A 14,582-nucleotide genomic window follows, 5' to 3' on the forward strand; every position below is an offset into this window, starting at 1 on the left:
AGACATCCTACGCAGTGTTCGAGGCCAGTCGAGGGTGCCTAGAAGGGGGATCCCATCGAGGGAGAGCATCGAGCCCTCGAACCCTACCGAATGGGTTCGAGCCCCGCCTAGCGAACCCTCGCGAGCGCTTTATGAGACGTGTCTATGGACCACGAGCCGACCCTATCGAACGGGGCACGGACGTCCACTTGAACAACCCGCTAATAGCTCACTGAAGCAGCCATAGCTCGCGGCCCGGGCATGGGTAGCATGGTGCGCTTCACCCCTCCTCCCTGCGGAAGGGCGACGAGGGTCGTAATTGAAGTCGAGGGTTTCCCCTGAATGCCTTCACACGGGCCTAGGCTCGGGGGCTCCTCGCACACCACGGTTCAAAACCACACCCTCGAATAAATCGACAACCATCACTTATGAAGCTCCACGCGTAAACCGAACCCACCGCTATTAGCGTACGTCCCCCTAACGGCTAAAGCTGAACGCCAGATCGCCGTACCAGCACTAAGAGTGCCGAGGCCGGCTGAAAAAGTGTCGAGGCCGGCTGAAAAAGTGCCGATGCCGGCTGAAAAAGACGCTGGACGGCCATCCCAGTAGAGCTACCCAGCGGGACAACGTTTATAGCCCTTGGACGAGCACAAACTCTCCTCCAAGGCCTCGGGGGCTACACCCGCGGGTGCGCTGACGCGCCCCCGCGAAGGTGACTTCACACATATTCGAGGGTCGTGACTCTCTATACACCCCTATACCCTCAGTAATCCTCCCCGCAGAGGAGAAAGGGGACTTTATTGCTCAAATGCAAGTAGAGATTACAAAGGGTCACCGGCGCGAAGCCATCGAAAGATACAAACACATTGCCACCTACGTGGCAATTTTCCCTGTCTTGGGGAGGAGCGAGCGACGAAGAAAGGCACCAAGCCCCTAGCTGACGCAGCGGCGAGGCTGCTAGGGATGCGAGAAGCGGCCCCCAGACCTCACGGGTCCAGCGGGACGCTCTCCTCACAAGCCTTCTTCTAGCGTCTCCTCCACCAAAGACCACGCGGGGGGTCAAGCTGGCGGACAGCGCCCTCCGCACCGTCTCCCCGAGAGCAACCTTGTCGCCGGGGGGGACGATGCGAAAAACAGCCGCCGGACCTGGCGCCAGCGCCCCGGTCAGGCGTCTCCATCCCCCTTCAGGCTAGGGGACATCGCAGGACCAGGACCCCACGGGCCCAACGCTCTTCTGCTGATCCCACTGAAGCTGAGGGATGGTGCGCACGCCCACTTCGGTCTTCCCCAACCGCTCGCAAGCATTCTTCTAGCGCCAAAAGCCTAAAAAAGCCAGGCCACCCCATCTGAGGGCCGGTCGCAAAAAGGCAAAGGAAACATTACAAGATTTAGGCAATGCTGGAAGAAAGAGTCGGAAGGCTGGAGAAGAAGGGAAATCCCACGACCCCTATTTATAGCTGCGCCGGGCACAAAGCTTCGAGCTTTTCGAAGAGCGGAGGCTTGTATCGCCCGTGACAAAGCGGCGCTCCACGAGCAAAGGATGTCCTCGGTCCCTGCGCCGAGACACGACCGAACGAAATAAAGCGGAGCTGAGCCCCCGGATGCTAAGCGGTGTAGCATCGGCCCTGGCCGGATGCCCTCGAACGGCGCGCCGTAAAGCAACCAGGAACGCTGGGGCCAAGGCCCTACGTACGGGACAGCACGATGGGAGCACCAGCTGCCAAGCAGCGGGTGCCACCGTCGCCCTGGCCCCCCTCAGTGCGCGGACACGTCTTGTCCTTTACACAAACAAACGAAGAGGCGCGCACCTCGAAGTACTCCCCCCACGGGCGTACTATCCCGACCGGCGTGTTGTCACATCCGTTGGGCCCGCGCTCAGGCGCGCCCAGCAGGTGCGCGACTTTGACTAAACACGTCGAGAGAGAAACCGCCGAATTACCCTTTGAACGAATCCCATGACTCGACCAAAGCCTCGGGGGCTACTGTCGGGTGCCACAATTAGGGACACCCTAATCGGAGTACTAAAACCACTTTCGAAAACACAAACACATGTTAAGGCAACTGGGCCCACGAAGGCCCCCGGCCTCCTTCCAAATCTAGAAGAGAGGAAAGGACTCAAAGAAGCCCAGCATGTGGCCCATTCACACCCCTCTCAGGCCCACCGGACAATCTCCGCCTCGCTCGAGGGTAGCGGATCTACCCTCGAGCGGGTCACTCATCTCCGCCTCGCTCAAGGGCTCCCCTCGGGACCCTCGACCGTGCAAACGCATCTCCGCCTCGCTCGAGGACAGCGGACCTGCCCTCGAGCGGGTGGCCAATCTCCGCCTCGCTCGAGGCCGTCTCTCGGCACAAGGGACAAACGGCCCCGCCGCCCAACCAACCGCCATACGAAGGCATTAAAGGCCAGCCACTCCACCACGGCTCAAAGGACGGGCGGTGTCAGACTGCCACTCCCACAGTGGAGGTGGCCGGCGTCCCGTCCACCGACCCCGGTCACCGCTCCGCCACCCCGGTCGCTGTAGCAACACAGTGGGCATTTAACGCGGGACAAGAAAGGCTGGCGCCGCCCCCGTTACTGTTCCACCGACATCAACCATCCGAACTCACCTCCCGCTGGGGAAGGGGTCTGGCGATGGCACGTGCCCTTCCGACAGGGGCACTCTGCATGCGCGGGCGGGACCCCGGACCCCCCTCTTGTGGGGTCCGAGACTTCCACGCGCCCCCGGACCTTCTAGTGCGCACGCTCGCACCCCGACCAGGGGGTCCGGGACCGTTCCACGCCATTACTACCGCTGGGACACTGCGGGACGACCGGCACAATCTTCGCAGGGCCAAGGACGGAGCCCAGGACGACAGCGACGCACGCCGCCTTCCCACAGTACACTTTCTACAGTGTTCGACCACTATACCCGCGATTCGGGGGAAGACGACGACTTCCACGTGCCCTACACTCATGTACACCGCCCCTCCTTACAAATATAAAAGAAGGGGGTGGGCTTCCTTTTGGGCAGGCTGATCGACTCTCTCCAATCGAAGGTTGGCAGCAGGTTCTCCGGTTTTTCTCCCTCAGAAAGGCCTCAGCACTACTGAGCACTCACCTCAACCGACTCCACTCCTAGCAGAGACTTGGGAGCTTCCCTCCCTCTCTCGCTTTGCTTGTATCCCCTACTACAAGCACTCCGGGTGCAAGATAATACAGTGCCCTCGCACACCCCCTTTGCTGGACGTACGGCCCCGCGGCCGGAACCAGGATAAAATCGTGCGTTACTGTGTTGCCTCTTGCATCATCATCTGGGACGAGGAAACACGCAGCATTTACTAGTTGGGACTCAGGCCCCTCGGGTCGGAACACCGACAATCTGCAACTTTCTATGCATAGGAATTCGTATCAATCATCAAATTTTATATCACTGTCATGTGGGGCTCACATGAGTCAATGACATGTGGATCACGATGGTATATATCTAACTTTGGGATCTTTTAGTGGAACAGATTCTATTTTTATGTTGCTTTGTTATATATTATAGTTGCATATTTTAGTACTTTAACCTGCAAAATCTTAATTTGAGGACTGAATTTAATTTTGGGTCATCTTGAATACGGATGCATACTGTACATATCTGTATTTATATGCCCACAGAATCGTGAATCTTTGTTGACCACCATCAGATTAGTTTGTATAACTGAAGGTGTTCAGCAATATGCAACATTTATGCCTGCCTACCTTTTCTATTCTCCTTTTTCTAGTTTCCTTACCCATTCAACGTTGTTGCTTCTTTATCCTTTTCTATTCTCTTTCTCTATACTTTTTTAGAGGTATAAATCACATTTGTGTTCCGTGCCTAGTGTTTTTTCATGTATTTATAGAAGATTAGACGGGGATAATAAAGTTAAGAATTATTTATGCTATTTGATTCCTCACACGACTAAGTTCCTGATTTTTCCCAATGCTTTACTCTTTATCCCAGCGATTATTATTTGTATGGAACTATTTGTATGCCCACAGAATCATGAATCTTCGTTGACCACCATCAGATTAGTTTGTATAACTAAAGTTCTTCAGGAATATGCAACATTTATGATGATAATGCTTGTTTGGAGAAAGCATTGATTCTTCGGTGGATATTTCTCTCACATTGATTGGCATGTGTATTCATTGGCCCACACTGACAATCATAAAAGTGCCGATGGTCTTGCAATAGATTGCAATATCTGAAACTCTACGCATTGTCATTATTTTTTTCATCCCTATCTTGATGTTTGGTTGCTCTAGAAGAAATGGATTGATTGAGTTCGGCAATGATTTTGAGTAGAATCCAGTGTGCTTCATGCATCTGTATGTACTGTAGGACGTTCTTGAGACTCGAAAAGTTGTGATTTGGAATCTAGGGCTAAGACTATGGTGGCGCCGTAGTGCAGGGCGTTCCGAAGATTTTTGAAAGCAATTATCTCTTTCTATAGTACAGACACAATACAACTATGGTCGCACTGTCACGCTTATACTGCTGTCATTTTTTTTTTGCATCTTTAAAGAGGGTTAATGCGAGACATAGATGGTAACATGAGCTTTTATGTCATGCGACCTCTATATTTAACTTTAGTTGGATACAAACACTTTTGGATAGTTTAGAATATTGCATCTTCACTAAATTAGACATGGACTCTGCCAATTTAGATGGCTAGATCTTCATTAAACCGAATAGTGTAAATCATATACACAAATACTATGTAGATCTCCATTAAATTGGAGTATTTATTAACTTTATTTGGCATGAAACTCAAAATTGGGTATTTATTATTGCATTTGACCTATACTATTTATTTAGCTATTTTCCTTCTTAATATGCTTCTTAATAACTATACACATCAACAATAATTTTTTGTATTCTAGTTCTTGCATTTATCTATTTATTAGTCATATTCGATGCCAATTTTTTATATTTTAAATATTTAATTTAGCTATTCGGCTAATATCATTTTTTATCGAGTGCTAATGCTATTTTTTATAATTTTATAATTTCAAATTTGCCTATTTAGTATCTTTGGTTAAGTCCTAATTTCCTTATTTTTAAATTTCAAATTAAGCTATTTACTAATCAAATTCGGCAAGAACTCTTTGTCATGTCCTAATTTTTCTTAATATTTTAAATCCGAAATTAGCTATTTTTTAATCATATTTAATATGGACTCTTGAGTTATATTGAACCGTTAGATCTTCATAAAATCCAACGGTGCAAATCTTTCTCTTTTTTAGATTAACGTGGGAATTTCTAGACCCTCTCGGCAAACGTGGTGGCTTCTTTTAACACTCCTTTAATAATATAATAGATAGGTAATGAAGCTAATAAGATAGATGGAGTTGTTCTAGGTGCGGAGCGCGCGCGCGCACACACCTCGTACACTTTAGCAAATGCTCCTCGACCAATCACCCGTTCGCTGGAGAAATCGTCGGTTGCCTTCTTTATGGTAGCCAGGGTAATACAACGAACGGCCTCCTTTTCCCAAAGATGTGAAGAAAGAACGGTGGTCATAGCAATAGCGCATCTAGGTGATCGAAAAGTACTAGTGCAAAATGAACGGCCTCCATTAAATTAAAGGGGGGAAGCAGAGACAGAGTATATTCGTGTGACTGACTGAATATCAATTCGATCAAACTATTGTCATGCAAGCGAGAAAAAAAATGATAATTAATTTACCCGAGACTCTAGGTTTCCTTCCCCGCCAAAGCATGAGTATCAATCCAATTATAGCAACAGCAGAAGCTACCAGTGCAGCAATGGCAAAAACAGGTAATTCCAGGCTCCTGAATTCACCACCACCTGTAATTTTAGTTTTGAGTTAGACATCGTCGGCACAATCACAATATACTATACAGGTTGCAAAGCGCTCATGAAAAAAAAAACAGAACACAGTCATGCATACAAAATACATACCTAGTTCAGACTTAGCTAGCCTCAGGTACAGATCTTGTCCTTGGTCGACAAATCGAAGATCCATGATGGTGTCCCTCCAAATGACGCAGCCGCTGCCTACGCGGATGTTGGCAGCTGTGTAGGCCAAGCAGGAGCAGTCAGCGAGGCACCTCCTCCTGCACTCTTTCACCGTGATGCCCGCGTCCACCGTCGCGTTGTGCGTGTCGGGGAGCTTCACTCCGCTCACCAGCACGAAACCGTCCGCCGCCGCCGCCGCCGTCGTCGTCGTCCGCCTGTGGCCGCAGTCGAGCTCGACGTTTCGCCGGCATCCGGCGGATGTATCCCTCAAGGACCACGCTAGCGGCGACGCGGGGCTGAATCCCCTGAGGCAGCTGCAGAACGGCGTTGGCGGCGCCGCCGCCGCGCTCGCGTCGCAGAGGCCGAACGCCCCACACTTGCCGTAGGAGTCGCAGACGTCTCTTGGCCCCTGGAAGGACTCCCACGGAATATTTTTTATTTTTAACCTATTTTTCAATTTTATTTTAAAATAACTCGCCCGGATATATATTTGCAGATCTAACCCTTTTGGTCGCGCCGGTCTGCGCAGCGTGACAAAAACACGCTGTCGCGCCACATGCATTGGCGTGACAAGATGTGCCACGTTGGCACGCTTCAGAGCGCTCGGAAGAGGTCTGCCAGCTCATATTCCACGTGTCAACCTTGTCACGCCAGTCCCACCGGCGTGACAGTACAGCCTTGTCACACCACCCCGCTGGCATGACAATGTCTGACTTTAGAAAAGTCATATCTTTTTCATACAAACTCGGATGGAGATGATTTTTATACAAAAATTGTAGCTCTCAACGAGATCTACAACTTTGTAGTTTTGAGTTTTTTCATTTGAAGTCATTAAGATTGTTAAATAATTAATTTAAACTTTTGACAGCATATTAAGCACTTTACCTCTATCAGATCATCTCTAACTTGACATGTTTGTCATGGTTCTACAAATTAAGTTCTATATAATGTTTGATATATGAAATAATATGGACTAAATAATAATAGTTCGATAAGAGATACAATGAGAAATCAAACTATATCATCATTAAGTACGGAATATAATGCAACACTCTAAGTATTATTAATTATAACTTAACTTGTGAGTTGGTCCATGCTAATAGCGTGGCTAGTTTTGCTACGTTTTGTTTTTTTATTATAAATACTTTGTTGTAGCAGGCTATTTTGTTTGTTTCCGTGGAGTTTGTTCTTCAACCACTATACATCACTAAGTCTTATTATACATATTTTCACATTGCCTATCAAATTACGTGCATATACATTATATCTATTTTGTACAAATCAACTCCGAAGTTACATGTGCATATGTACAACCGTTTTGCCACCACCACCTGTATGGAGACTTCTCTACTACCGTTGTGCCAAATTTCTTACGGTCACTGACGTTGTTGGAAGCACATATACAGATAAGCATATAAAATAATCAATAATTGTGTCATTCTTTTGCATCCATATATTATGTTGTTTTGACTCCATCATCATGCCCCATCATTTTACTTCCATCTATCAGCATCAACCTGTTTTGATCCTCATTAGACGTGCCATACGACGTAGTCTTGATTGGGTTGGAAAGTCTGACGAATTTTTATATTCGGCATGGACTCTATAATTATATTCTAATTTTTTAATTCTTTAATTATGAAATTAGATATTTTCAATTGTATATGATATGGCCTCTTGAGTCAGTTTAGATCATTAGTTCTTCGTAAAATCCAATGGTGTAAATCCTTCTCTTTTTTAGATTAATGTATAAATTTCTAGACCCTCTCGACGAATGTGGTGTCTCTTTTTTTTCTATAACAACACTTGCTTATTAATATAATATATATCTAGAGTGGTGGGACCATGGAGGCACTTTGAGCGATGATATTGGCTAGCCAAACCAAGTAGTGCAATCGATAAGCATTGCGCTGACCAAAGGAGATACAATGAAAAGAAGGACATAAGATGGAGAACAACAAAATACTCATTTCATCTAAACCACTTAATTACTAGTATAAAACTTACACATTTATATCTTTTTCAAACTGTTATCATATTTTAAGATCTTAATCTTTCAAAAAAATACTTGATCTAGTTTATAGCTATAATTAATAATACCTAGAGTGTTGCATTATATTCCGTACTCAATGATGATATAGTTTGATTTCTCATTGTATCTCTTATCAAACTATTATTATTTAGTCCATATTATTTCATATATCAAACATTATATAGAACTTAATTTGTAGAACCATAATAAACATGTCAAGTTAGAGATGATCCGATAGAGGTAAAGTGCTTAATATGCTGTCAAAAATTTAAATCAATTATTTAACCATCTTAATGGCTTTAAATGAAAAAATTCAAAACTACAAAGTTGTAGATCTCGTTGAGAGCTACAATTTTCGTATAAAAATCATCTCCATCCGAGTTCGTATGAAAAAGATATATTTTTTCTAAAGTCAGACCTTGTCACGCCAGCGGGGGTGGCGTGACAAGGCTGTACTGTCACGCCAGTGGGAGTGGCGTGACAAGGTTGACACGTAAAATATGAGCTGGCAGACCCCTTCCGAGCGCTCCGAAGCGTGCTAACGTGGCACATCTTGTCACGCCAATGCATGTGGCGCGACAGTGTGTTTTTGTCACGCCACGCAGACCGGCGCGACCAAAAGGGTTAGATATGCAAATATATGTCCGGGTGGGTTATTTTTAAAATAAAATTGAAAAATAGGTTAAAAATAAAAAAAATCGTCTCCCACGTACGCCTGGCCGCATCCCACATCAGCCGCTTGACCACGACACGAGTCAAGGGGGCGCGGGGTTTCGCAGTGAACCAGTAGGTTTGCTCCCCTGAGCTGATGGTCACCTGGCAGGTGACCAAGTTGTAGTCGGTGGACGCCTCCGGGATGCCGCTGAACCACCGGCCGTTCCACGGGCCCGTGCGGTACCTCTTGACGCCGCCTTGCCACAGGACGAACTCGGGGATCCCGCTGGAGTTGAGCACGCGGAGGTAGCTCCCCGGGGACGGGTCGTCAGGCCAGCTCCACGAGGCAAGGGACCAGTCGGCGCCGCTCCACAGGTTCTTGCCCATCTTCATGCCGGCCAGCAAGGTGTTGGATGGGTGATCGAACGACTGCCAAAAGAATGTGGAGCTGGCTGGGTCGCGCACGACGAGGTTGCCAGTGTCGAGGAGCTCTAGACGCGCTAGAGAGGAGGTGCTGGTGGAGTTGGAGGACCACGCGGTGATATGGCCGGCGGAGCCATGCAGCAGGAGGAGGTTCCCCGAGTCGGTGAACACGAGCCTGCCGGAGTTGTCGCTGAGAGGGCGGTCACGGTTGGCCACCCAGCTGATGGCGTCTGGAGACACGGAGAACCAGATGCCGAGGTATCTCCTGGTGGACACCCCGGGGGAGAAGAAGCCCAGAGTGAATGTGCCGCCGACGGAGACGAGCGTCTCGCCATCAGTAAGACGGCGGCCCTTGCCAAGCCTGGTGGCGCCGCTGGAAGCCAAGGCGGCTTTAGGAGCAAGTATGAGTAGGAGTAGTAGTGACAAGAGCAAGAGCAGGGGGTTGCAAGCAAGATCCATGATTATGCTTACCAGCTTGTTAAGCGCACCGGCTAATTAAGATCACCATGCATGCTTTTGTACTGGAGTGTGTAGCTGGGCTAGCAGCCTATATATCGATTTGCTAAAGAGCCGAGCCGAATGAGCATGCCGTCCGATCCTTTGGTTGGACAGGTGGCTAGCATCGGGAGGGGTCGGCACGGTGGAGAGTTTGCGGACGGTCCCCGCTGAATTTTTTTTCTCCCGCCGGTGCTCAAAGTAATAAGGGGGGACCTCTGTGTTCCACGGCGGAACGCGCGGCGACGCGGCCTGTGATCCGTCGACGTCCTTGGTGCCACCCCTCCTCCACGTGCCGGGTATTGGCGTGTTCTCTCATTACTATTCCAACGTATCTGCGCTGTTCCCATTCCAGCGGACGCTGTTTGTGACAGAACCGCCAAATTAAAACTCTAATTAAGTGTAATGGCCGTTATTTGAACACATCGGCCACATTAGTTTAACGGCTTAATTTGGCGATCCTTTCCCAACCCACGTCCGATCAAAACAACACCAGTAGTCCCACGCGAAGATGGGCGCAGATGGTACAAGCACAACCCATATTTGAAATATACAAGAGTGACATACGATAACAACAAGGAGTTTTATAAACCGAGTTCGAAATACATAATATTATACGAGTGTAGCTGTCTTTTATATAAAGTTTGATAAACATTAAATCTGCCCACTACAATGTACAAGAACGGCGAAGAATTACACACTCAGCCCACGAGTGTGCAATTCCAACACTCCAAAACTACGCGCTTGGGTCCTCGACGTTCCACCCATCCGCATCTAGTCGAACGAACTTGGCGCAACATGGACAGAAGTCCACGTGTGAGGGTCCTGAAATCATTTTTCCAACAAAACCCTGAGCAACTAATGCTCAGCAAGACTTACCCGACCAGTGGGTATAACTTAGCCTACATATCTAGACATGCAAGGCTTTTGACTGGTGGTTATTTTGCTGGAAACAGCGACTAAAGTAATTCAGTATTTTAGCCCTAGATTCTATTCAAATTAACTCTATTCTAATATTTGCATGACTCAACTATAGCAACATGTTGGTGCAATCAAATAATAATTCCATGAGTTCATTGTTATATTTATACATACCCTCTTCATTCTATCATGAGACTACGATGCAGCAAAGAGATCAAGGCCCTCATATCCGCGAGACACGGCGAATCGATCCGATTTAACCTTGCAAGGTGGACCTAACCAACACGGCATGTATTTGCCCCCGTCGGACTATACATGCCAACCATTCCCCTCCCCGCCTCGAACTACAAAACCGTCCCACCTACATATAGTCAGCCGAGCTCAACGAGAGACCACCAAAAGTAAACATATACATCCCGTTTCTCCGCGACTACTCGACTCGCCCTAAGGGGTGGTGATGAAGTTCTGTACTTTCGAAGCGAGGCAGTACTAGGCTTACCGGTTTCGACTACCTCCTACTCCCGGCATGCGGTTAGTACAGTTCAATCCCCGATCAGCACTGCCGACAACGACCGGTCCTTAACCGACACAGACGGGGCTAAGACACCCAGAAACCCTGTCCTGCTGCCATACCTATACATCATCATCATTCCCCGCCCGGTCTCACCTTTCCATTTATCCCATCTCATAATCAAATACTCATATACTGGAGTAACAAAAACTTCTTATATCTCGCGAGTAACCGGAAATTACTCGACTTCTAAATATCCTATATCTCGCGAGTGCAAGAAGTCACTCGACTTCTATCGAGAACTATTAAGCATAGCGATTCTATCGTCCTATACATGCTAGTATAACTCAGGGAAACCTAGGGATCATGCAACTAGGGTTCAAATCAACTCCTGAAACATAATGCACAATTAATAAATACATATATAGGTGTCATAATTTCAAATAATAGGATGTGCACCGGGGCATGCCTTCGGGCTGCTGCTCGACACTGGGCTCAGCTGGGCCTTGGGCCGGGTGCTCACGCCGCTCTTCTTGCTGAACTTGCCCCTGCTGCTCCTGTGGCTCGACGATCACCTCGTACACGGCTCCCTCGGCGGCGGCGTCTACACGTATGCACATGATATGAGAATGCATGCAATTACGATATGCAACAACAATCTTTGAAATGCCCAAGTAGAAACACTACAAATTTACCCTAAACTTACCCAATTCTACACCCAACAGTTCTAATAAAACCCGGAATATCCGGATTCATATCTAGAGTATCTGGACTCCGAAGTCTGGAGTTTCGGGGCCTATACCCGGAGTTTCCCCCGGAGTCTCCCAAACCCGGAGTATCCGGGCTTATACCCGGAGTTTCGCCCGGAGTGTTCAAAACCTGGAGTATCCGGGCTTATACCCGGAGTCTCCGGGCTTGACAGCATTTTCGCCCCAAAAACTAAAATCTTCATTTTTGGCAAAACCACCACACCAAATTTGAAACCCTCTTGAATCCTAGTTGAAGGATGCATATAGAGATGATTGACCCAAGAAAATCACCTAGAACATCCTAAAACAACCAAATCGGCGAGCCCTAGCTTCTAGTACCTTGAGCTAGTTCCTCTTGCAAGAAAACTCGAAAACGATGTCGCCCCAAGGTGGAATACTTGTAGAAGATGATCCCTCACACCGAGTGAAGCTCCCTTAGCCTTGGAATCAAGTTGAAATGAAAGAATTTGGAATCTAGAGCTTAGGGGAGAAGGCGAGCTCGTGAGGGAGGTGAGGGAGAGAGAGGTGACGGGAGAGAGTGAGAGTGAGGGAGAGAGAGAGTGATATATTCTATTTAAATGATTGTTGGGCCCAGAGAACAAAAATTATATGAACTAGGAACTCCATGTCCGGAGTATCCGGGCAGGGTGTTACACTATTCCAATTTCACTGGACGAGGTCGTACCAAACACAAAGATCCTATGCATGCTAGCCCGAGTTTCTTTTTCTTTGAAACGATTTACCTCTTCCCAAGGTTGCTAGATCCTCGTTCAACGCGAACATGGGTTTGTGCTGATGAGATTTTTTTTTAACGCACGGAACATATATAGGCATCAACCCAATCCTATGAATGACTTTTAACTTGATGAAGTTAGACTAGTCCGAGTCCGCACGGTTACCTCAAAGTTACGAAGATTTGAGGAACTAGTAATTGCATCGAGGGAGTGTTATCATCATAAAACTAACTCCGATCTCTTCTCTCGCTCTCCTCATAAATAACTCCATTATATCAGCAAATTTGCTGATGTGGTATGTATATTATATGACATCTAATGCTTATAACATTTTTATAATAATTTTATTGAGATTGGCCTTATGGTTTCCGTTGCTGCAAGTTTCCTCAGCTCCGACTCCGAGAGCAACGCTGTAACAAGGGACTTTTACCTTGCGGGGGTAGGTTACGGAATGCTGAGTTTAAAGTCGACCGTAACTCCAGCAATTTACGGTCGATTCTTTTTCCTCCCCCTTCCCCTTCCCCGCACCTTTCCCCTTCCTTTCCTCCCCATTCTCTCACGACGGATCAGGATCCCGCGCCTCCCCGCTGCCGACTCCCCGCCGACCGCCGCTCCCCTTCCTCCCCCGGAGCCGCGCTCCCTTACCTCCCCCTGAGTCCGCTCCCCTTCCTCCCTGGAGCCGCCGCACCTCCCCTGCAGCCGCCGCCGCCTCCATCGTTGGACCGCCTCCATGGGACGCCGCACGCTCCCTCGCCGGCGGCGGCGCCGGATCCGCCTCCCTGGGCCGCCGCGCACTTGCCCGCCGTCGCCGCCGCCGGTTCCCGGCTCCCTGTGCTGTGCGGCGGGGGATGGGTGGCGCGGTGGGCTGCTGCGCGCTCGCCCGCCGCCACCGCCGCCGCATCCCGGCTCCCTGCGCTGTGCGGCGGGGGATGGGCGGCGCGGTGGGCTGCTGCGCGCTCGCCCGCCGCCACCGCCGCCGCATCCCGGCTCCCTGCGCTGTGTGGCGGGGGATGGGCGGCGCGGTGGGCTACTGCGCGCTCGCCCGCCGCCACCGCCGCCGGATCCGGCTCCCTGCCCTGTGCGGCGGGGGATGGGCGGCGCGGTGGGCTACTGCGCGCTCGCCCGCCGCCACCGCCGCCGGATCCGGCTCCCTGCCCTGTGCGGCGGGGGATGGGCGGCGCGGTGCACCGCCGACGGGCCGGCGGCGTCGGCGGGGAGGTAGGTTTTTTTTATTTTACAAATTTTTTTACCGACCAAAATTTTACCTAATTTTTTTTCTTTTAGATTTTGATGCAAATTTTTTTAGTCTAAGTTTTTTTTTCGGATGCAAAATTTTTTCTATTCTTGATACAAATTTTCTCAACTTTTTGTCTCTCAAATTTTTGTTTCTAACTTTTTCTCATCAAAAAATTCTCTCTCCAAAATTTCTCTTAGAAAAAATTTCTAAAATCGGAAAACGACAAAAAAATTATTAAAAATGAAAAAAAAACGGTCGGGAGATCGAATGTAGGGAGCCCTTCCCTATGGTTAACTGTAAATTAGCGATACCCGGTAGGTTAGGTAGGTGGGCAAGTTTACAGCAGTGTTGTAGTGGGCATGCATTGCCTGCCTGTCAGTCGAGTAGTCACATGCAATGCACACCGTTTCATGTTCCCGCAGAGGTGGCTAGAATACGCGTATTGTAGCCGTTGCATCTGAGCATCCCGGGGAAAAAAAATTCAGCGGGAATATATTCCATCATCACCTCTATACGTACGTGCATGTGATCTTCCTGACCCGGTTAGATTCACAAGGATTTCGGAGATGCTTCAATTCATATATGTTCTTGTCCTGAGTTGTCGTCGTCTTTCTGGCTGATCTGCCGTGACCGCGTGAGCGAGGCTCCTCGGCTTCTTGATCCAGTTGACCAAAGTCAATCACTACCATCCTAATGGATGGTAACGCTGGACGGTACCACCCTATGCCGGCATGGACTCACTTTGTTCCAAATTATAATTCACTTTTTCGACCTCAAATTTGACCACTCATTTTATTTAAAAAAATTGTGCAAATATAGTCAAATTTATGTTATTTTTTAAAAAAATTTATTAGTAA

General features: G+C 48.4%; 1 protein-coding gene across 1 annotated transcript in view; it reads right to left on the reverse strand.

Moving 5' to 3' along the window:
- Window positions 1-9,537, reverse strand: part of LOC120640355 (S-locus-specific glycoprotein S13-like) — a 38,056-nt gene extending 28,519 nt beyond the window's left edge. The window contains 4 exon segments of the mRNA XM_039916191.1: window positions 5,373-5,474; window positions 5,746-5,798; window positions 5,913-6,385; window positions 8,699-9,537. Coding sequence (XP_039772125.1) covers window positions 5,373-5,474; window positions 5,746-5,798; window positions 5,913-6,385; window positions 8,699-9,537 — 1,467 coding nt within the window.
- Between the last annotated feature and the right edge of the window lie 5,045 nt (window positions 9,538-14,582).

Source organism: Panicum virgatum, chromosome 7K (assembly GCF_016808335.1).
Source record: "Panicum virgatum strain AP13 chromosome 7K, P.virgatum_v5, whole genome shotgun sequence".
Classification (NCBI taxonomy): Eukaryota; Viridiplantae; Streptophyta; class Magnoliopsida; order Poales; family Poaceae; genus Panicum; species Panicum virgatum.